Here is a 25,188-nt window from a genome sequence, read left to right as displayed (position 1 = left end):
TTGAGATTTCTGCTCTTCGCTCCGTTGTCAGTTTAGCGTACATTTCACAGATTTTAGTAGGCATACATAATTTGTCTGAACGCTATGCGTTCTCCGGAAAATAATGAACGAGGTGGAAGGTGTGTCCCACGACGTGCTAGTCGCAAGTAGTAGTAGACAATGGACCTGATCGGACAGCTCAGCGCCTCTGCTCTTTTCTGTCCATAAGAAACAATTGGATTGGTGGAAGAGGGCAGGGCAGGCCAGGAGCAAGGAAGGAGGGTGTGGTCAAGCAAGGCATCCCCCGAGGCTAGATGCCCTAAGGTTTTTATCAGAACGGGCATAGATTAGTTTCGCCTTTTTTTCTTTTCCCGACATGAGTTTGTGGTGTTTTACTTTAAAAAAAATAATAAAAGTAAAAAATAAAAAATATGGGATAAAAAAACGTCATTAAAATTATAGCTCACAACTGTGCCGGGGGAGCGGGGTGGGGGCATTCACATATCTACACATTTTTTATACACACACAAATGATAGTATTATTATTATTTTTGTGTTTTTTTTGGGGGGGGGGGGGTTCTCTCTCTCTCTTTCCTCTCTTCTAGGTCAGTTTCAGCATTGTGGACATGGGTGTATCTGTGACCCATTTGGCCTGTCCCACGGCTTCCTTCAATGATGGGTTGTGAGTGGCTCTGTTGCCCCTAGTTGATTGTCCCTTTTATACCATGGCTATAATTCAACACATTTACTGCTGTAAATGTGTTCATTTGCAGGTAGAAATGTGTTCAACATCCACTGAAGTACCTAGCAAGTTTATAGTAGATAGCTACAGTAGTTGCCTTGGTAACCAAACAAACCGACATGCTAGTTTAAGCTAACCAAACCATCAGTCATAGCTAGCTATTATGAAAATCGAGTTCCAACAATTCCAATAATGTTTTCAATTCGGCTTTTGCTTTCAAAAGCAGCTCAAACATAGACGATTTAAGTGATAATGCCCTCGAAGCCAGTGTTTGGAGAATATATTGGCACGCCTCGAAGCCGGTGTTTGGAGGATATATTTTTACTGGCCCAATGTTCTAAAATGTAGCAAGTTTCGATAGTAACCAGGGGCTGTCACACATCGGGTCGTAGGAGCCGCTTCATAGCTCGAAACAGAAAATAGATATTTCATACTTCACTTTCCAACAACCGTGGAAATGTTTAACAGTCTTCTCGGGTTATTTGACGAGGACCCTTTCTTCTCGTAAGTGGTATCAATATTGTACTCGTTCATTCGACTGTCTGAATATTTGTCTAGAAAAAATATATTTAATTTAAATATCAGTCAAAAGTCAACACCACTTTGAACATGACACATATAAACGATAAAGATAAAGGACAAGAACGACTGTACCCACCCCTTGTCTAAAATGAGTCAGTAGTGTAGGCTATTATCAATAGCGTTATAGTATGCCAGTAGTGATTGTGTAAAATAATGAATGTGGAGAATGTATCAGCACTGTAGGTGCGTTAGCTTGCTAGCCAGCCAGACAATCTTAGAGAGGGATTATTCCATTATACAACTTTCAATAACTGCCAATATGCTAACATTCCATTTAAACAATGCAGTCAATCCCCAGCCGTACTCTGGCTAAAATCAGTTCATGATAGGATTTACACAAGTTGAAAATGCAACAAGTACTGATATTGTATTATATAATAGCACTGACAGCTTTTCAAGAAAATTTAGAACGGTATGGTCTTGTGGCACACGCAGGTAAAATAGTTAAGGCAAAACTTCGAATATTGTTTTTATGGAGCGAGCTCCGTTGTCACGACAGCTACTGAAAACATTGCGTTGTGCTGATAGAGCCGCTCGAGCTTTGAATAGCCAGCCAATCGGAGTGTTCGTCGGAGGTCATGTGGCTGTTTGTTCATCTGCCCAACGTTCTAAAATGTAGCAAGTTTCGATGGTAACTTCATTGACACCGAGCGCGGGGGGCTGTAACGTTCACACACCGGGTCTTTGGAGCCGCTTCATAGCAGGAGACAGAAAAGAGATATATTTCATACTTCACTTTCCCCGTCCAAACACCCGTGGAAATGTTTAACAGTCTTCTCAGGGAATTTGACGAGGACCCTTTCTTCTCGTAAGTAGTATCTTTGTTGTATTTCTGCCACTCATTCATTCGACTGTCTGAAGATTTTTCTCGAAAAATAATGTTTATTTTAAATAGCAGTCAAAAGTCAACACCACTTTGAACATGACACATTGTCTCAGAAATTAGACAAGAACGACTGTATGCTACCCACCCCGTCTCTACAATGACACTATGTAGGCTATTATCTATAATGTTATATTTTAAGAGCTGCATTCACAATCAATAGGTTGAAGATATTATTATGGGGAAATTGTGTGCCCAATTCCAATGCTTTGTTATCAGCATAGCCTATTTCCTTATATAAGCAGTTCCAGACTGAAAAACTGTTTATATCTCCAGGCCATTGGACTGCTGAACAGCTATCACTTGCTGCATGGCTACCTGCCTGTGCTCTGCCCTGCACCTTGAAGACTTATGCCCCATGTGTATATATAGAGCTATATTCTAAATCATTTAAATGACAACTAAGGCACACCAACATCAATGTTGAATTTCTTTCAATATCTACTGGTTAACATGTAGGCTACAGTAATAGCATGGTACTTACTACTCAAGGCATAGAGTTACCGATGTCAGCAAAACATTGCTTCATGTTTTTCATTGGTGAATAGATGCTGTGACCCATTCCCCAGGATAAGTGAGAGAATGAAATATCTATTAATCACCTGGCCTAGATCCTTGACATATCTTAGGCCTGCAATAAAATATGATAAATGTTACATTACAACCCCCATCTTCAGTCCACAAATCAGCCTTCCACTTGCAATGCCCAGTTGCATGTTTCTGCTATTACTATTTTTATTAGTAGAATTTTCTTTTTTTAAACATATATTCTACACAGAAGTGAAGCCGCTCGCTCCGAACACCCAAAACCCTCCGGTTGTCCCCACCCACCACACATCTAGCTATGACTATTTGTACTATTTTCACACAGAAAAATGCCAATCACTGATTTGACCTAAGAAATAAGGCGGAGCAACACTGGCTCCTTCATTTATGTGTTTGGGGAGGTGTTCCACTAATTGATAACTAATACAACTATGCCTACTCATATTAATTGTGAATTTGGTTGTATGACAGACGGTAAATTATGAAATGGTGAATGCCTTGGTGTTAAGAAGTTTCCTTCCTTCCTTTATCTCCCTCCACTTTCCCTTTTTCCAATCTACAGCTCGTCAAGGTAGGACCATTTGTTTTTCACTCATCAGCACAGTCATCAATTCTGCAAAGAATTACAGAACCAGCATCTCTGGGAACGTTGAGGCTAATTCCCTCTCTTCTTCTTTGTCTTCTCCACAGGGATCCATTCCAGGCACACAATACCCGTGTACAACAGATGATGCGGAGTTTCTCAGAGCCCTTCGGTCGGGACTTCATGCCCAGTCTGACTGGCGGGCGGGAAAGGGGCCACGTATCCGGGGGCCAACTCAACACTAGCATGGTGCCACGGGAGGACCACAGGGTGAGGACTTCTGCTTTGACTGTGACACACTGACTGGGGTATGGTAACTAGGGGCCAATGTGTTGTTCTGGTGAACCAGGTTAGGTCCCACACATAATAATAATAATTAATTTGTAAAGTGCATTTTCTATGCTCAATGTGCATGACACGAGTAGCCTGGGAGTATCGATATTGGCTAAAGCACATACAGATCCTGACTAGGATATGTCAGGTCAGGAGAGGGTTGTTGGCTTGAATCTCAAACAGGTGACTGCTTCAGTGCCTCTAGTTCATACCCTATCATTAAGCTGGTCTTCTTACTTGGAGAGCATTTCCCTTTGGATTTGTTCTCCTTATCTGTTTGTGCTATTATGTCATTTGTCTGCACAAACAGATCTGGGACCAGGCTATGTTCGCTTGGCTTGAGAAACAGAAACTGGCGACCATACCTCCCAGTACATTGTAGATTCTCCCCATTCACTTGTACTCTCTTGGTGAAGGTGTGAAATCATATCCTTAGCCCAGGAGTTGGTCAGTTCCTGGTACTGACCTACATACTGTCCTCCTTAATCTGTGTCAGTGAGTGAAGGAACCCAAACACCTGCACCACAACTCACCCCCCTCAACCCACCCCCCTCATTTCAGCGTCCAGCTTTCAAACAAACAAGAACGCTGACCAGCCGAAAGAGATAAAAAATAAAAGGGCTTAGGTTTACTGGGGTCGTGAGGGAAAATGGCCATGGACGTGTAACCGGATCCCCCCCTGCTGCCAGGTCAGGCCAGCGATGCTATAGTGCTTATTGAACCTCTGCTGCTGCTCTGCTAGGGCACTGGAGAGTGTGGTGGGTTGTAAAGAAGGGCAACCCCTCGCCTCTCTGGCCAGCTATCTTTGGCCTGAGGAGGGTATATTTAGAGCATTGTTCCACTGACACAGTGCTTTCTCACTCAAACACACCAATGGCCCTCTTGAGGACCCTGCTGCCCGAGCTGTTGAAAAGACAAGTCAAAACAGACATGTTTGTTTTCATAGCTGTTTGGCCCATGGTTACATGCAGCAAATCAGGAAGGACACACTGTACACATTTCTCATGACAGCATTGGTTATGAGTTTATCACAATATAGTTCTGTTTTCTCATAGACCTGAATCCTGACTTGAGATCCTTGTACATAACATTTTTGTGCAAATCATCCATTGACATTAATGCATGATTGCAAAGTTAACCATGTGCAAAGTTAGGATTCAGTGTGTGGTTAATTTTCTCTGTAAATTTCAACAGTACTGAATTACAGTTTCATTACATTTAAACACTAGTCTATTAGCTCAGCTTTGCAATGCAGTTATATGCATTTTCTATCAGAAGGCAAATAGAACATGTAGGCTGGTGGGAAGGCCACCACATTTTTTAAAGATACCCCTACCCGAGGTAGAACAAATCACAACCATGTTTTTTCAAATCCCTAATGTCTCCCATTTATGAAATGGATGGTTGTATCCAAATACCTTTCTGCAAAAGTAGTTCAATTGATGGATATTTTGACACACCCCCTAAATTCAAAAAGTACAGAATAATGCCTGGCTGTAGGGGAAATGGGCCGCATAAGCTCATGTAACCCAATATTGCAAGCTCTGATATCGCAACATTTTAAAATACAAGTAGTCAGTTGTCTGGCATACATACATACACAAACAGCATTAGGATATCATAATGCATCTTGGTAATATAAACCTGTAAACACAGAGATACAATAGGCGGAAATGTCAGCTATAAATATTTATGATGAATGTAAGCTTTACTTTTTGCTACGTGCTTAAATTCTAACTTTCCATCTCAAATGTGCTCTCATTCAGTGATGTATCATCCTGCCTGACAAAAGTACATACAGTTACACATGTTTTCTGATGTTGTGGCTAGTGTAATCTGCTCTAAGTAAAGCAAGTGGGCTCCGACATCGGAATTAGATTAGATGTTTTCCATAATTGTATACAACACTCATGCCCATAAAGACTGATTTGGTGTAAATCCATTTTATTCGGAATCCAATATGGTCAACATGATTACATTCAAACACCTTCGCCTGTATATAATTTGCCCTTGTTAATTTTGGATTGAATGTGTTTTTCTGTCTTTAAAAATGTTTCATCTTGGCATATCTAGAACTATGGGTGGCACTGCCACTGCCTCTTGTTTGAATACCAGATCCAAATAGCTTTTCAATGTGTGTTCATCTCATTCACACACTTACAATGGGCAATTCTGAAAAATATAATAACAAACCTTTGACGACACAAAGCACATAGTAGCATAACCAAGTAACAGGAAAGCAACCTGTAATACAACATTCAGTCATTCTAGTAGCGTAAATGTACAGCGCTAACCTTTTCCCTCTTTCCCCACTGAAACTGAATCAACCTTGCACACTTAAAGTCTTTGAGGTGACCAGGACATGAGTGTGTCCTAACAGGGTGAGGAGACAAAGTAGCCAATAGAGTTTGTAGTTCTGGGGCCTGACCAGCTTGCATAGGTAACTGGCCATTCTAGGCAAGCTATCTTTCCTGTATGACGGGCAGGATATTGGGGCTGTGTGGTGATCAGTTTCCAATTCTACAACAGTTGGGTGCAGACTCTCAGGGGGTGAAGCTTGCATGCCAACCAGGGTTGGGCTCAATTTGAATTGAAGGTGGTTAATTCAAGAAAGTAAACTGAAATTCCAATTCAATTATTGAGAAAAGGGCATCTATTTTCAATGACTTCTCAACAAACTGAAAATGAAAAGCTATTAATGTAAACAGTTTAAACATTTTAGATTTTTTTTATTCAAATCACTTCCTGAATCGACTGACTTCAATTCGAATTGAGCCCAACCCTGAAGCCAACAGGACCCTTTGACTAATTGGAATGTTATCTCAGCCTGAATGATTCTGGGGATACTTCAGTAGTGAAATGGTTAGTTGTCGGGTTCTGAAGGAGAGTCTGAAAGGGCTGTCACAAACAGACCTGCCCATAGACCTTTCCAACAATTAATTTAGTTTTTAATTTGTCACAATTCCTGCAGTTCACATCCTAAAAATTCCTTAATATTCTTCTGGAAGTCGGGTAGGATGATCATTTGGACGATATTAACTGTGGATAGTTGGCTGTGAATACAGTCTGGGACAGGACCAGCGGGAGATGAGGGTGACAGAACCAGTGATGGCGACCTCAGGAAGACGTGTTATGATGGACGCAGCACAGCTCCAGACATACATACTGTACATTTTAAAGATGATCCCTGGGCTTTGATGGACTGTAAAGGATTTGCAGAGGAGGTGGTGCTGGTCAAGCATGGTGCACAAAGACCACTATCTCACAGTCAATCCCCAGCCACCATACACGATCACATACAGCAGGGCTGCCCAACCCTCTTCCTGGAGATCTACTGCCCTGTAGGTTTTCAGTCCAACCCTAATTTAGCATATCTGATTCAGCTAGTTAAGGTCTTGTTGAGCAGCAAATTAGTAGAATCATGTGTGTTAAATTAGGGTTAGACTGAACCCACAGGATGGTAGATCTCCAGGAAGAGGGTTGGGTAGCCCTGACATATAACATCTTTGTTTCAGTTTGACCATCCTAAGGGGCCTCTTGTTTGCCCTAGATGGCATATGTCCTTAAAGGGATGTTGGGATTACTGCACAGTTTCCCAGACCAATGCATGAGTCACCCCAACATGAAAGCTTATTCTTTACATGCAAGTCCAGTTCCGGTATCACAAAATATCGTACATATGATGGCAATGCACGACAGCACTTTCCAGGTGGCATTTTGGCTATTGAACGGCCTACTGACATGTGACAGTCCAATTCCATGGTGTCTCTGTCTGTGGTAACTGCCAGAGGGGAGGACTGTTGGTGGAGTGGACCTATCGAGGACTGGGAGATTCAGGATGGCATTGACATTGAAGAGGTGCAAATCCTATCATATGTGAAAGCCCAGTAAGTTGATGGCATTTCTCGTCAATGAGTGTCAGGTTGTTTTGGTTCAATGTGGGGAGCACCTGCCTTATGAGCTTGTCATCATATGTGGTTACATCCTCCCCATACCTATAATGTCACCATGTCAACATGTATGGCGTCTCCAGGGCAGACTGGGAGATTTGGGATGGCATTGACATTGGAGAGCTGCCATTCCTATCTCATGTGAAGGCCCACTAAGTTGATGGAATTTCTTGACAATGAGTGTCAGGTTGTATTGCAAGAGTAGGGGCTGAACAAATAAAATCCACAATGAGAGTTTTCAGTGTCTGAGCCCAATTGTTTTTCTTAGAGCCGATGAGATTACAATAGCCACAACATAAACGTGTTAGTGTATGCATTTCTGTCAGGCAGAACTATGCAGCACTGAATGACAGCAAAGTTGTCTATTAATCAGATAGCAAAAATCATAAATATTCATACTGTGCCTTCAGAATGAATTCATGCCCCTTTACTTATTACATATTTTGTTGTGTTAGAGCCTGAATTCAAAATTGATTAGATATATTTGTTTTCTCTCACATATCTACACACTGCCCCATAATGACAAAGTGAAAACATGTTTTAGTAATATTTGCACATTTATTCAAAATGAAATACAGAAATATCTCATTTACATAAGTATTCACACCCCTGAGTCAATACATGTTAGAATCACCTTTGGCAGTGATTACTGCTGTGAGCATTTCTGTGTAAGTCTCTAAGAGCTTTGCACACATGGATTGTACAATATTTGACCATTATTATTAAAAAAATTCTTCAAGCTCTGTCAAATTGGTTGTTGATCATTGCTAGATAACTATTTTCAAGTCTTGCCATAGATTTTCAAGCAGATTTAAGCCAGAACTGTAAGTTGGCCACTCAGGAACATTCACTGTCGTCTTGGTAAGCAATTATAGTGTAGATCTCGTGTTTTAGGTTGTTGTCCTGCTGAAAGGTGAATTCATTTTCCAGTGTCTGGTGGAAAGCAGACTGAACCAGGGTATCCTCTACGATTTTGCCTGTGCATAGCTCCATTCTGTTTATTTTTTATCCTGAAAAACTCCCCAGTCCTTAACGATTGCAAGCATACTCATAACATGATGCAGCCACCACTATGCTTGAAAATATGGAGAGTGGTACTCCATAATGTGTTTTATTGGATTTGCACCAAACATGACACTTAATTTCTTTGCCACATGTTTTTGTAGTATTACTTTAGTGCCTTGTTGCAAACAGAATGCATGTTTTGGAATTTTTTTACTCTGTACAGGCTTCATTATTTTCACTCTTTCAATTAGGTTAGTATTGTGGAGTTACTACAATGTTGTTGATCCATCCTCAGTTTTCTCCTATCACATCCATTAAACCAGTTTTAAAGTCATTGGCCTCCTGGTGAAATCCCTGAGCGGATTCCTTCCTCTCTGGCAACTGAGTTAGGAAGGATGCCTGTATCTTTGTAGTGACTGCGTGTCTTGATATACCATCCAAAGTGGAATTAATAATTTCGCCATTCTCAAAGGGATGTCTGCTTTTTATATTTTTACCCATCTACCAATAGGTACCTTCTTTGCAAGGCATTGGAAAACTTCCCTGGTCTTTGAGGTAGTCCATGCAACTTATGTGACTGGTTAAGCAAATGTTTACTCCTGAACTTGTTTCAAAAAACATTATTCCACTTTGACATTATGGGGTATTGTGTGTAGGGCAGTGACAAAAACATCTATATTTAATACGTTTTTAATTCAAGCTGTAACACAACAAAATGTGGAAAGAAGTGAAGGGGTGTGAATACATTCTGAAGGTACTGTATTTGCTATTTCCTTCTATTGTATCTCTGTATTTACAGGTCTATATTTCCAAAAAGCTAATTAAGATATGCTAATGCTGTCTGTGTATGTAGTGCAGACAACTGACTACTTGTATTCAAAATCTTCTCAATATCAGAGCTTGCAATATTGGGTTACATAAGCTTATGTGGCCCTCCCCCCTCCAGCCAGGCATATTCTGCATTTTTCTTTAGTTTAGGGGGGTGTCACAATATCTATCAATTTAACCACGTTAGAAGTAAAATATGTTTACACATTTCATAAATGGGAGAGATAAGAGATGTGACAAAACATGGTTGTGTTGTTTTACATCGAGTAGGGGTACATTGGAGGCTCCTCAGAGCAGGACGGGGAAGACCATCCTACTCAGTGAATTTCAGGAGAATAAAAATAGTTATACATTTAAGTTATAATTTTTAGATAAAACTATACTAAATATATTCATGTCACCAAATAACTGATTTAAAGCATACTGTTTTGTAATGAAGGTCTACATTGGCCTCAATGTAGACCTTCTAGAGGATAGTACGATGGTGTAGCCGGAGGACAGCTATTTTCCATCCTTCTCTGGGTACATTGACTTCAATACAAAACCTAGGAGGCTCATGGTTCTCATCCCCTTCTAATTATAATGACTTCCGGAGGACGTCCTCCAACCTATCAGAGCTCTTGAAGTATGAACTGACATGTTGTCCAGACAATCAAAGGATCAGATAACAAATCTAGTAATGAAAGCATAAGCTACAGCTAGCTAGCTATGCAGTATATAGAGTGTGGTGAGTAGTTGACTCCAAGTGAGAAAGATAATAGTTGAACAGTTTTGAACAAATTAACTTCATCAAAAATGAAGGAGAAGCAGCAGAGAGTGAGAGAGAGAGTTATATGTACCTTTTTCTTCTTCTTACACCAGGGGACCCTGTTACATTTCACTTAGCTAATGCAACTAATTTAGCCTACTCAACAACCTGACTCAAACGAACAGAGTGGAATGTTATTTATGTTAGCTAGCTGGCTAAGGCTATCCAACACTGCAACTCTTCCAAGTCAAGGTAAGCTTTCTGTTTTATTGATGTATTGTCAACAGGGCCCGCTGGTGTAACTGCTAATCTGCTTGCTGTACACTACTGCCTGATAGTAAACCAACAATCCAATCCATGTGTACAAACAAATTATTTCTAGTTTGTTGACAATAGCATTATTATTATTATTTTTAGTATTTTCCACCCCTTTTTTCTCCCCAATTTCGTGATATCCAATTGGTAGTAGTTACAGTCTTGTCTCATCGCTGCAACTCCAATACGAACTCGGGAGAGGCGAAGGTCGAGAGCCATGCGTCCTCTTAAACACAACCCAACCACACAATGCCCATCCAACCCGGAAGCCAGCCGCACCAATGTGTCGGAGGAAACATCGTACACCTGGCAACCGTGCCAGCGTGCACTGCACCAGCCCGCCACAGGAGTCGCTAGTGCGCGATGAGACAAGATATCCCTGCCGGCCAAACCCTCCCTAACCCGGACGACGCTGGGCCAATTGTGTGCTGCCCCATGGGCCTCCCGGTCGCAGCCTGGACTCGAACCCAGAATCTCTAGTGGCACAGCTAGCACTGCGATGCAGTGTCTTAGACCACTGCGCCACTCAGGAGGTGACAATAGCATTAATATGGTGACAACAATGTAGGCTGTGTAGCGGTTATGGTATAAATGTTTGTCTTAGAGGTTTTTGCGCCTTGTCACACCTGTTTTGTTGTGCACTGGTGTTCACAAGTGAAGGGGAAAGGTGAGAGCAAGTGATGCTGTGTGTTGCTGCTATGAAAGTGAACTGTGTGTGTGGGTGATTAAAGGTGTATTCATTGCGCCAATTCTGTTGCAAAACAATTCTTAAATGGAAGCAGAACAAATGGAAACAGAATAAAACAGGGAGGGACTTACCTAAATTTGTCCAATAGAAACTCTTGTTTTAGTTGCAAAACAGAATCAATCAATCACATGTATTTATGAAGCCCTTTTTACATCAGCAGTTGTCACAAAGTGCTTATACAGAAACCGAGCCTAAAATCCCCGAAAGCAAGCAATGCAGATGTAGAAGCACATGGTGGATAGGGAAAACTCCCTAGAAAGGTTGGAATCAAGGAAGAACCTAGAGAGAAACCAGGCTCTGAGGGGTGATCAGTCCTCTGTTGGCAGTGCCAGGTGAAGATTATAAGAGTACATGGTCATTAAGGCCAGATTGTTCTTCAAGATGTTCAAACACTCATAGATAACCAGCCGGGTCAAATAATATTCACAGTGGTTATAGAGGGTGCAACAGGTCAGCACCTCGGGAGGTGCAACTGTTTGGACTAATGATTACACACCCCAGATCAGCTAGATGCAGGCAAGAGTGTGCAAGGCAGTATTGAAAGCATCACTGTTTGTTACCTTGTTTACTCAAATTTGTCTCTCAAACCTTTATAGCGTAGTTTCAAACTTAAATTTTTAGGCTAGGTTGTAGGAACCTTATGATGGGTATAGGGCAAATTTCAGAAACATGTAGTAGGCTACTAGCCAAACCTATCAATGTTACATTGAGCTGGGTGAATGGAATATGAATGATAGTCATTCATATTCCATTCATACGAATGACTCGTATGAATATTATTGTCATTATTTATATTATGCTATAATCTTAAACAGTGCTAGGGTTGCAAAGCGACCTGTAGTTTACCAAAGTTACCGGAATCTTCAGTAATTTTGGTCATTAACAGAAAATCTATGGCAATCTATTGTAACTTTGGTCAATTATACTTGAATAACTTGTTTTTGAAAAATTCATATATAGTATTCATTTTTTTCTATTTCCATATTGCCCATGAGTTTCTAGTAGGTAGACCATAAGTTCAAGAGAAAATAGCCTAATTAATGAAAAAAGCATCTAATCAACAATGGCATTATTTTCAAATATCTATGCAACTCTTCCAATATTTACTCTTTTCACAACTGCTGCCACCAATTTGATGCAAAAACATTACCAGCAAATGCATACTGATAAAATAAAATAAAACAAATACAAGGATATTTCAGGCTGAAACCCTCATTAACACCAATGTTATTAACTAAGTTGATGGTTTATATTAATGTTTACAGCTTTGTCATTAAATGTTTTATTTGAAAATCATGTTATTTAATTATTTGGTATATTTTACATGTGATAAGACCAGAAAGAGAGCAAGAGATAATTAGACACCTGTAAAAATCTGAAGTACCCAAAAGGGCCACTAGACATCTTGTGACATATTAGATAACATCCTTGAATGATACCAACATTCTGGTAGTATACTGGTAAACTTAAAAAGTTTCCAGTAATATACCCTCCCTTTGCAACCTTAAACGGCACCGACCGCCATTGCTCAAAAACTAAAGCCCTTTTTGAGGATTGGTCGATGGTCTAATGGTCATATTCATTAGGACATAAAAATGTTCTAAAACATTTTGCAACAGATTCTGAAAATGAGTGTTTCTTATTGAACAAGTTCAAGTTGTCTCTCCCTTTTTCAGTCCGTTTTCTTCCGTTTGGTGTCTAATGGTCATGACCGAGATCTGTCTAATGGGCCTTTGCTCCCATTTCCCCTAAACACACCTTCTCTCCCAGTATAAAGGTCTCATGATGACCAGGCAGCTGCCCTGCTTTAGAAGCCCTGAGGTGCTAAACTTAGTCCCTGTGTCCTTTCACTAATCCTGCACCCCTCCCCGTGTGCCCAGTATATTTATCCCTGGTAATTACTTTCAATGTTCACCAGCCTACATAGGTCATTAGTAGAGCACTACATTGGGAATAGGGTGCCATTTGGGGGGTAGACACTGTTTTAGAGAGCTTTAAAGAGCGCTACTGTAGCAAGCTAGCTCACAGTTGAAGGTGTTGTTGGTAAGAGCGTGTGGTGCACTGTGCACAGCGGTGGCTAGTTCTGTAGCAGTGGGCTGTTGTAGGGATTTTTGAAAAGCTACTGGTGGATGCAGGGCTTTGCTTTTTTCAAATAAAAAATAGTTTCTATTGGTTCTACAGACTGATTAGAATTTCTTTCCAAACTATACATTTTTCCCGCAATTGTATTTTAAAATCTGCAAAAGGCAAAGCAACAGCTGCAACCATCCATAGAAATATAATCCATAGATGGCAGTTCCCATTCAAGTCAGAACTGGCATCCATTGCTAGTGTACCCATGAGTTTAACAGTCAAATTGCCAGGGTAAGAGGTTACAAAACCCTTCTATGGATTATATGTCTATAGCCACAATGCAACAAACAATATATTTGGCGTGCATGCTGCCCAAACTGCGGTCTTCCCGGCTGTAGGCATACATGTAACTGCCAAAGTAAAGGAAAGAAAACACTTGAGTAAACGAGGGATGCAAAGTATACAGACTCGTAGACTCGAAATTGAGCTCAGGTGCATCCTGCTTCCGTTGATCATCCTTGAGATGTTTCTACAACTTGATTGGAGGCCACCTGTGGTAAATGCAATTGATTGGATATGATTTGGAAAGGCACACTGTATATATGTTGACAGTGCATGTCAGAGCAAAAACCAAGCCATGAGGTCGAAAGAATTGTCCATAGAGCGCAGAGACAGGATTATGTCGAGGCACAGACCTGGGGAAGGGTACCAAAACATTTCTGTAGCATTGAACGTCCCCAAGAACACAGTGGCCTCAATCATTCTTAATAAATGGAAGAAGGAACCACCAAGACTTCCTACAGCTGGCCGCCCGGCCAAACTAAGCAATCGGGGGAGAAGGGTCACTCTGTCAGAGCTCTAGAGTTATTTTTTGGAGATGGGAGAACCTTCCAGAAGGACAAAACTGTAGCACTCCAACAATCAGGCCTTTATGGTAGAGTGGCCAGACGGAAGCCACCCTTCAGTAAAAGACACATGACAGCCTGCTTGGAGTTTGCCAAAAGGCACCTAAAGACTCTCAGACCATGAGAAACAAGATTCTGGTGAAACCAAGATTGAACTCTCTGGCCTGAATGCCAAGCGTCACATCTGGCACCATCCCTACGTTGAAGCATGGTGGTGGCAGCATCATGCTGTGGGGATGTTTTTCAGCGGCAGGGACTGGGAAACTAGTCAGGATCGTGGCAAAGATGAACGAAGTACAGAGAGATCCTTAATGAAAACCTGCTCCAGAGTGCTCAGGACCTCAGACTGGGACTACGGTTCACCTTCCAACAGGACTACGCCCTAAGCACACAGCCAAGACAACGCAGGAGTCTGAATGTCCTTGAGTGGCCCAGCCAAAGTCTGAACTTGAACCCGATCTAACATCTCTGGAGAGACATGAAAATATCTGTGCAGCGACGCTCCTCATTCAACTTGACCGAGCTTGAGAGGATCTGCAGAGAAGCATGGGAGTGCCAAGCTCAAGACTCAATGCTGTAACCGCTGCCAAAGGTGCTGAGTAAAGGGTCAGAATACTTATGTAAATGTAATATTTACATTTTTGAAATAAATTAGCAGCAATTTCTAAAAACCTGTTTTTTCTTTGCCATTATGGGGTATTGTGTGTAGATTGATGCAGGGATAAAAAACAGTTGAATCAATTTTAGAACAAGGCTGTAATGTAACAATGTGGGGTTGAGAATATTTTCCGAAGTATAGATAATATTTGTTTGTAATTTTGGAATTATTATTATTATTATATATATATATATTTTTTTTATTTGCTTCCACACCGGGCCCCCCACGGGCCTGGGCCCAGTGGTTTCAGCACCGGTAAGCCCCTGCATTAATCCGGCCCTGGGTGGATGTTGTTTTGGGTTGTTCCTTTTGCTCTTCCATCTGCTTGGCAAGCGTGCTCTGGCACCCACTGCAGAAGGGTTAGCAGCTATGAAAGATATTATTGCTCCGCTACCGATCTCAAGTATCACGCATGCTTTAGTGAATACGCACCCTATATCAGATATGTGCACACAGGAGCACACACACATCAGAACACGCACCTACGTGCACACACACAGACATTCACAGCATCGTTGAAGTAAAGCTGCTGTTTCTTTTGCCAGTTTGCTGAGCATTCGATCCCCCCAGCCTGTGAATATGTTTAGTCTTTCCTCTCAAAGGTTGTTTGGCTGTTTGGGAATATCACATTTCGTTCCCTTCCATCACACTCAACTACTTGCTTAGTTAATATAATCTTTCATAAGATACCTTGGATTCAGAGGAGTTTGTTTTATTTCGCTTTACTTTAATCACTCATTAAAGAAAATATAAAATTGTTTTATTTCGGTTAATTTAATTTCACTGCGTTAATTAAAGCCAAGATCACATTTCAGCTTTTTATATACCTGTCATAATAAAAAAAACTTTATCATGTGTTTTGATTTATAAAAGGAAATGGGCACTTTGTCGCTAAAGTTACTCCTACTCTCTGTATCATTAACCTGCTGACCAGTTTTTTATTTTTTATTAGGGTAGCATCCCCAGTGGTTTCTAACAGTTCCTAGAAGCCATGCCTTCACAGCTCGCCTGTCCCTCCATTCCCTGAGAGCTGAAATTAAAGCCCTATGCCCTGGCCTCAGTGTGACTCATAGCTCCGCTTTAACCAGCGAGAGGGGGGAATAGAGTAAGACGCGATGCCATGACAGGCTGGGAGGGGGGAAAGGGGACCATGAGTTTAAAAAAATCGAGCAGTAGCACAGCCACCCCCAAAATAATGTATTAAAGCCCCTGCGAGTCAATACTTTACATTTTACACGATCAACCTCTGCGGCCATCTAAGAATATGCCCGACATGCAAGTGTAACGGGCATTTATTCGTTTATACATGCTATTCAGAGATATAATTGTCCCGTCGTGCTACGTACAGGCCTATCAGGGGCAGCGAGGAGCATTTTACATCACCCTGACCTTTGGAAAAGAGCTGAGCGAGCAACCGAGAGACCCAGACTCTCTGCCCCCCACCCATCTGCCCACCCGTTGGGTCCATGCAGGTTTTTTTTCAGAACGAGGATATGTTTTCAGTGTTAAACCCCCTGTAATCCATGGCAACGGGTCCCAATTACATGGAGAGCATAGCTCTCTCAACACCCTCCAGGCTGAGCTCCAGCCCAACCTTTCTCCCTCTCTCTCTGGTGTCTGTATCCACATACGGTGCCCCTGGCTTGGGTTGGGATGTTTAGGATGCCTGCCCAGGCCTCCAGGGGTTATAAACACCCTGAAGTAGAGAGTCAGGGGAGCAGCGGCTAGGACTGAAATAGTCTTTCTCCCAATTTGCACATTCAGCAGGTTCTAGGCCCCATGGAAATGTGGGAAGGGCTAAGGTTCAGATTCACAGTGTAATATAACAAGAAAACAAAGCTAAAGAGACTAGACTACATACTGAGAACAAACTGAATACATGTGTAAAGACGGACACTATTTTGTATATGAGCCTTCCTGTCTCAGTGGTGCCTTGCTTTCTCAGGCTTCTTTGTGAGTGCGTGCGTGTGTATATGTGTGTGCTTATGTCTGTGTTGCTGCTGCTCTGCACTCTATGTTCATTCTGTATTGTACTGCTTTTCAGAGGATAAGCCAGTCGCTTTCACGTTTCGGCTGTGTTGATAGCACGGTTAGTCCGGCAGACTACTCAAATGCTATAATGCAGCACCATTCCTTGTTTCAGCCATAAGCTGACCAATTGGCAACTACTAACCCCCCTCACCTACACTATATCTTTATAGACACACACAGCAAGTTAGAATCTAGCTGGAGTTATGGTAATAACGTAATATTTATTATATTATTTGTTATATTATTATTATTATTATTATTTGACCCTGCTGATCATCTATGAACATTTTAACATCTTGGCCATGTTCTGTTATAATCTCCACCCGGCACAGCCAAAGAGGACTGGCCACTCCTCATAGCCTAGTTCTCTCTAGATTTCTTCCTAGGTTCTGGCCTTTCTAGGGAGTTTTTCCAAGCCACCGTGCTTCTACACCTGCATTGCTTGCTGTTTGGGGTTTTAGGCTAGGTTTCTGTACAGCACTTTGAGATATTAGCTGATGTAAGAAGGGCTTTATAAATACATTTGATTTGATATATTGTGAATCTGAGCAAAGGCCACATTCACAGTGCATATTGCCATGCCAAATTGGTAAGATGTGGGAGTATGCATGTGTTTACCCAATACCAAGTGTATGTGTAGGCTTACTAGGCATGTGTGTGTGCATGCGATTGTATCTACCAGTATTAGTGTGCGTGTGGTCATGCACACACGGCCTGGTTGTTTTACGAGCTGGTTGACCCCTCCTGTTGATGGTGTTGGGTCAAATATTACCCCAGCCAGCAGAGTTGATCTGGCCCGCTGTGGGTGCCAGCTGGCTGGGGTAATATTTGACCCAACACCATCAACAGGAGGGGTCAACCAGCTCGTAAAACAACCAGGCCATGGTACCCATGGTGGCTCAGCCTAGTGATTTAGCTCACTCTAGCAGTTCTAGGAGGCCTGTGGTTAGTTACTGTAACTTACACTCCACTACAAGAGAGACTAGGATCATGTGGTTGGGTCGAGTATTGTAAAACAGTCAAAGAGCTCTATTTACCCAATGACATGCACAGGATGTTGATTTAAAGCCCTATTGGCCCTGGTAAAAAGTTCTTCACTATAAAGGGGATAAGGTGCCCTAACGGACGCAGCCTAAAGCTATGCTAACTTATCAGTGTGATTTTTGCGGCTGTTTTTTTTCCAAATCACAAAGGTTGCATATGCCCAACTAATGCACTTTACTAAAACATATCTATCCACTGAGATGGAGAGGCAGAGTAGGTGAACAGATCTCCACATATGTGGTTCCCACTATGAAGCATGGAGGAGGTGTGATGGTGTGGGGGTGCTTTGCTGGTGACACTATTTGTGATTTATTTAGAATTCAAGGCACACTTAACCAGAATGGCTATCACAGAATTCTGCAGCGATACGCCATCCCATCTGGTTTGCGCTTAGTGGGACTATCATTTGTTTTTCAACTGGACAATGACCCAAAACACACCTCCAGGCTGTGTAAGGGCTATTTGACCAAGAAGGAGAGTGATGGAGTGCTGCATCAGATGAGCTGGCCTGCACAATCACCCGACCTCAACCCAATTGAGATGTTTTGGGATGAGTTGGACCGCAGAGTGAAGGAAAAGCAGCCAACAAGTGCTCAAGATATGTAACTCACCACCTGGATTTGGTCTTATGTAGCAAAATGTAAAATTGTGTTTTTTACATTGGATAAAAGTAGAGACTCTACAACATGGTATATCATACACTGCATTTTGAGGAACAATGGGAAAGTAATACTGCTTTGAAAGTTGATCAATTTGGTAACTCACTTTTGAGGAAATGGTCTTTGAATGTTTTGGTATCTAGAGCTTTTTGTCTACACCCATTCAGCATCGTTCACACCATCTTAAGCTTTAGCCCCACCCATCTCGTTTCGCTCTCGGAGCGTTCATAGCGCACACCTAACGCTCTGGCCGAAGATTTGTTTCCCTCTGGATAACATAGAAACAGCCTAACCAGCTCTGCTGGCAACAACTTCATTACGCTTTTTTGCCAACAATTAACTGACACTGGCCATATTCAACAGGTGTAATAACGTCATACACGTAACGTTAGCTAGGGAGCCAGCCAGCTAACGTTAGCTAGGTAACAGTACACTTTAGCTTAAGACATGTAGCTAGCTAGCTAGGTAAACAACATGCAAGATCACACACGTTACATTAGCTAACGAGCCAGCCAGCTAACGTTAGCTAGTTAAACACTACCCTGCGCAAATCTGCTGGGAGCTAACCAACCAGGTTCAATGTTAGCTAGCTAACATTAGGCTCTAACTAGCAAAGCAAATGGCTCTGGGATACGAATAATATCGTCATACACGTAACATTAGCTAGCTAACAGTATACTTTAGCTTGAAATTAAACCACTTTTGTGTAATATCTGAAAATGTAGCTAGCTATCTTACCCGTCTGTATACATCATCATGCATGATGGACGTGTTTCCCTGTCACGGATGCCATGCCACGGTTGTCCTTAGTTTGAAGATGTAATCCGGAGGCCGGTGTTTTCTCCATCTCTTTAGCTACTCTAAACTCTTAACTCTAACTATCATACTCTAATTCCACTGATTTCAAAACTCGATCCTCCAGAAAGTGGAGAGCAACATAAAAAATTAAAATAAAACAGCGTTCAACAGGATTACCAACACAGACTGACCAGCTCAAATAGACAGATGCCCTCTATATGGCAGACCAATCTGAACTCCTCTCTCAGCATGTCCAGCCCACTCATTATCTCAGCCAATCATGGCTTGTGGGAAGGTTGCTCACTTTTCTGTGGCTTAACCAACAAGGCTCGTCATTTAACAATTGGATTCATTTTTACAGACATATAAGTTTGTTATTAAGGCACATGAAAGTTCACGTTCCAGAAGGCTTTTCTGCCAAAAAACGCATTTTGATCAAAATAAAAAACGTTCAAATGGCTCTCCTGTGAAGTCGAGACTCGCGTTATTACGCCTAGTGTCCTGAAACGTGTCACATGTGGGAAATCCTTCTAGACTGTTGAAAAACATTCCACATGAAGCTGGTTGAGAGAATGCCAAGATTGTGCAAAGCTGTCATCAAGGCAAAGGGTGGCTACTTTGAAGAATATAAAATATATTTTGATTTGTTCAACACTTTTTTGGTTACTACATGATTCCATTTGTGTTATTTTATAGTTTTGATGCCACCACTATTCTACAATGTAGAAAATAGTAAAAATAAAGAAAAACCCTTGAATGAGTAGGTTTGACTGGTACTGTATATTTAACGAGTATTGGTTATGTTTTAGTAAAAAATAACAGCATACAGTGTTCAACTGCACACTCTGATGACGTCAAAATGTGTCCACGCTCCAGGCGGACAAAGGAATCACTCTCCGTGTATCTCTGATTGATGAAAGATGTCCAATATAGCGATGAGTGAAGTTAGCCTACATTTCTAAATAGATTTTAACAAACTAGATTATGAGTATACTTGTTAAGCTATGGTGTGAATCCTTACTTGAGCATAAGTCAAGCATTCACCCAGTCATGCATTGATGTCAATGGGAAAATAAGTGGAAATTCGACTAGTGGAAGTTTTGCCCCTATGATGGTACAGCGTGGAGGGAGATTTTATATTGTATGGTATATGGATGTCTGTTGTAATGGTGGTATGGACCTTAAAGTTAGTTTTGAATGGCCCATTGTTCTTGTTCCGTCTGCAGGACATGGAGTCGAAGAATCCATTCAGTATGTTGGACAGCATGATGTTCGGCGTGAGGAACAAGATGGAGGACATGCACAGAAACTTTGTGAGTCACGTTGTGTCTCTTCTCAGACCCCACACAGCCCATACAAATAGAATTACTAGAAGGGTAATAGTATGAATTAATTAATTATATTTTTATGACAGACTTTGTTCATTAGTGTTTTAGGACGTGTGTTCTACATGGCTTTATACTCACGTCAATCTGTGTGTGGGTTGTTTTCCAGGAGAACCTGTCCACAGACTCGAACGGCAACACCAACGCCCACTCATTCAGCTCTTCCTCAGTGATGACCTATTCCAAGGTTGGAGACGAACCCCCCAAAGTGTTCCAGGCCTCCTCCCAGACACGGCGCGCCCCTGGCGGGGTATGTACACTCAAGTCTGGCCAGAGATACTGCTGAGTGGCTGGGGGAGGGCTCTCCAAGCTGATACTGCACTGAACACTAAGGAAGAAGTTGTTTACGAGAACAGCAAGCCCTCAGAGTCATAGAGAGTATAAGAAGAGTTTAATTCCAAAATGCTATACATCCATTCATTAGCTTTTATTGTTTAAAGAAATTATGAAAGAGATTGGTGTATTTTTTTTCACTATCTAATCATGGCATGGGGATGTTCAATGACAGACATGCACAGTATTTGTTTAAACTCTATCACTTGATGGTTTCATTTTAGAGACAAATCAATTTTTTTTAGCAAAATGCTTTATATTTCTCTCAGAGAAATAAGTAGTACTGCTAGGTTTTACACAAGCAAATGTAACAAATATTTTTTTGTTTATAAAAAAGTGGGCAAATTCTACATTTGTTGACAGTAATATAAGTATGTATCTATATGTAAAACATTTAACATTTTAGTCATTTAGCAGATGCTCTTTCGTCGGGGCATGGACTCTACAAGATGCTGGCCCATGTTGACTCCAATGCTTCCCACAGTTGTCAAGTTGGCTGGATGTCCTTTGGGTGGTGGACCATTCTTGATACACAAAGGGAAACTGTTGAGTGTGAAAAGCAGCAGCGTTGCAGTTCTTGAAACATTAAAACTGGTGCGCCTGGCACCTACTAACATACCCCGTTCAAAGGCACTTAAATATTTTGTCTTTCACATTCAGAACAGGTGTTCATAATCAGTGTATAGGGTTTTGGGAGATTTTTTTTCATACACCTAAAATCTATGAAATTGTAGACCTCCACAAGTCTGGTTCATCCTTGGGAGCAATTTCCAAATGCCTGAAGGTACCACATTCATCTGTACAAACAATAGTATGCAAGTATAAACACCATGGGACAACACAGCCGTCATACCGCTCAGGAAGGAGACCCATTCTGTCTCCTAGAGATGAACGTACTTTGGTGCGAAAAGTGCAAATCAATCCCAGAACAACAGCAAAGGACCTTGTGAAGATGCTGGAGGAAACGGGTACAAAAGTATCTATATCCACAGTAAAACAAGTCCTATATCGACATAACCTGAAAGGCCGCTCAGCAAGGAAGAAGCCACTGCTCCAAAACTGCCCCAAAAAAAGGAAAAGGGGGGAGGATTGAAAGCCGAAGAACACCCATCCCAACCGTTAAGCACAGGGGTGGCAGCATCATGTTGTGGAGGTGCTTTGCTGCAGGAGGGACTGGTGCACTTCACAAAATAGATGGCATCATGAGGCAGGAGAATTATGTGGATATAAGCAACATCTCAAGACATCAGTCAGGAAGTTAAGCTTGGTCGCAAATAGGTCTTCCAAATGGACAATGACCCCAATGATACTTCCAAAGTTGTGGAAAAATGGCTTAAGGACAGCAAAGTCAAGGTATTGGAGTGGCCATCACAAAGCCCTGACCTCAATCCCATAGGATATTTGTGGGCAGAACTGAAAAAGCGTGTGTGAGCAAGGAGCCTACAAACCTGACTCAGTTACACCAGCTCTGTCAGGAGGAATAGGCCAAAATTCACCGAAATAATTGTGGGAAGCTTGTGGAAGGCTACCAGAAACATTTGACACAAGTTAAACAATTCAAAGGCAATGCTACCAAATACTAATTGAGTGTATGTAAACTTCTGACCCACTGGGAATGTGATGAAATAAATAAAAGCTGGAATAAGTCATTCTCTCTACTATTATTCTGACAGGAATTGTGAAACTGCGTTTAAATGTATTTGGCTAAGGTGATTGTAAACTTCCGACTTCAACTGAATGTCTGACACAGCAAGAGTTTCCTGATGCTGGCTTTCTCAGTCATTATTGTCCATCGCCTCTTTGGTAACTCATTCTGATTGGCTGTCCCCGTGTCTAGATTAAGGAGACTCGGCAGTCCCTGAAGGACTCAGAGAGTGGTCTGGAGAAGATGTCCATTGGACACCACATCCAGGACCGAGGACACGTGGTGGAGAAAAAACACAACAAGAGGACAGGGGAACGGGAGCTCAACCAGGACTTCCAGAATCTGGATGAATGTAAGTCAGTTGTAGTGTAAGGGGGTCAGCATCCCCCCAAAAAACAGGGTAATACTTTACTTTAACCCTGCAGGTAATATGCATTATGATGTGGTTCTAATGCACTGTAAGACATGTTGAAAGAATGTGTCACCCCTTATGTCTTATTATCATCTCATAATGATCATTACTTGAGTCTGTTGAAAATGTCCTATATAAAGAGACATATCATATTATAAGCCTGAAAAACATCACGAAGGTGCATACATGCTTATAAGAATAACACATAATACTTGCAGTCTTTAATTACCAATGTGTTAATTAAGTGTTACCAATTTATTAATTGTTTTTTATGATGCTTTGATGATTATTTTAAGGCATATAGGTTATCATCAGTGTTGGATGAATAGTCATAAAAAATACAGAATTTACTGTCAGAGGATTTTCCTATCCCAGCTCTGTTTGGGGTTTATATAGTCTGAGACATTCCGTTTTGTTCCTATCTCAGAGAAAATAAGGTATTCAAATTCCAAGGAACTGCCCCTTTCCAGGTTAATCACAGCATCCCACAGAGTGATACCTAAACTGTTCCTGACCCCTAACCTCTGCATTTTCCCCTCATAGCCGAGGCGCAGTCCTTTGACGAAGAGTGGCAGCAAGAGGTGTTTAAATTCCGACCATTTGCCCCCAAGTCCCGTCTGGAGGCCCCCAAGCCTAGGGTGGTGCATCGGGCAGCCCTCACTGCCGCCACCGGCCCCGACCAGGGACGTAGGTCAGTCATCATGTGTCCTAGGTCATATAATGACACGTAGGACAGATCCGCTCGAGGAGGAGTGGCCGTAAACCAAAACAATCCATTTCTGGATGCTACATCAGTGAACATTTAGGTTATGATTGAAGTGTCAAGTATTATACTACAGTTGATCAATGGTTTATTGAAATGTGGGTTGATGGATGAATGATTTATGTCTGCTTTCTAATTTCCCCCCTCAGGGACAAAGTAAAACCAAAACCTGAAGGAAGGAAAATACACATTGACGATCTCAAAGTCAAAGGATCAGGCATGGTGAAGCAGTAGAAATGTCTAGCAAATAAAGCTACGTCAGGCAACAACTCTTTGATGCTTTTACCTGTCTCCAAGACAAGCTTGGTTTCCAGGTATTTTGTCTCACAGAAAATCAGACAATGACCCAGTTGTTGATGCTACCAAGTAAAGTAAAGAACACTTGTCAAGTCAGGCACTTATTCTGTCAGAGTAGATCCATACAAGCTTCTTCCAGAAAGCTCAGGACTCCCGTGGAAGTAGCATTAAGACAGGCACACATAAGCTACTAGCGATTATATGTGATATATGATTTCAGAATCATGACATTGAGCAGACATAATTTGTCACATGTTATATCATTGGGCATCAGATCAACAGCAATGTTATCTCAGAAATATTATCCTTCTGCTTTTGGAAATGTCATGTTCACATTGTATAGATTGCATCAAAAGGAAACAAACAAATATATTTATGCAGTTAGACATTTGAAGTCCATAAGTGCACTTAGACGTCAAACTTGTGTACTTTTTATGTGTAGTGGCCATTGTTTTATTCATGTATTTTACCTGCTGTAATCTTTGTAAAAAATGATAATACCCTTTTTATATTGTTATTTGACATGGGGTTATCTTGTTTTTCACCATGCTATTAATTTATAACATAAAAAACAGAAATTATGGTTGGGATGAAAGTGTCCGGTTCATTCTAAAATATTCTTATCATGGGATTCTTATAGATTGAACTCATAAGATCCTCAATTTGAAAATTTAATATTTCATTTCAAAAGCAAATGGTAGCTTAGTCTATTAAAACTGAGTGTTTATTTGATTTGTCATCAAGCAGTGTGTTTATCACTGTATAGGAGCACTGCTGACTGTGCCTGTGTGACAGATACATCTAACAGGGTATTTTTGGAACAGACTTGTCAGTGACTCAGATGTTATGAACCCAGCACACTCTCGCATCACATGCCCCATCATGTGCTCCTGATTTAGTTTAACTTGTTTTTGTCTCCTTGCATTTATATCAAGTGTGAAAA

General features: G+C 41.4%; 1 protein-coding gene across 3 annotated transcripts; it reads left to right on the top strand.

The window, feature by feature from the left end:
• The first annotated feature begins 861 nt into the window (after positions 1-861).
• On the top strand, positions 862-24,828 carry LOC109908851 (myeloid leukemia factor 1-like). 3 transcript variants are annotated; one of them, XM_020507585.2, is made up of 8 exons: positions 862-1,225; positions 3,295-3,303; positions 3,423-3,585; positions 20,637-20,723; positions 20,905-21,045; positions 22,966-23,125; positions 23,729-23,876; positions 24,098-24,828. In XM_020507585.2, exons 1-8 carry the CDS (start codon positions 1,179-1,181, stop codon positions 24,180-24,182), a joined length of 840 nt encoding a protein of 279 aa, XP_020363174.1. In that variant the 5' UTR covers positions 862-1,178; the 3' UTR covers positions 24,183-24,828. The 3 variants fall into 3 exon arrangements, with proteins under 3 accessions (XP_020363174.1, XP_020363173.1, XP_020363175.1); XM_020507584.2 differs by lacking the exon at positions 862-1,225 and adding an exon at positions 1,307-2,111; XM_020507586.2 differs by lacking the exons at positions 862-1,225; positions 3,295-3,303 and adding an exon at positions 1,943-2,111.
• The last annotated feature ends 360 nt before the right edge of the window (positions 24,829-25,188 follow it).

The sequence above is a fragment of the Oncorhynchus kisutch genome, linkage group LG18, assembly GCF_002021735.2.
Source record: "Oncorhynchus kisutch isolate 150728-3 linkage group LG18, Okis_V2, whole genome shotgun sequence".
Taxonomy (NCBI): Eukaryota; Metazoa; Chordata; class Actinopteri; order Salmoniformes; family Salmonidae; genus Oncorhynchus; species Oncorhynchus kisutch.
Note: the sequence above shows the minus strand (reverse complement) of the source record. Positions and strands in the feature narration are given on the sequence as shown.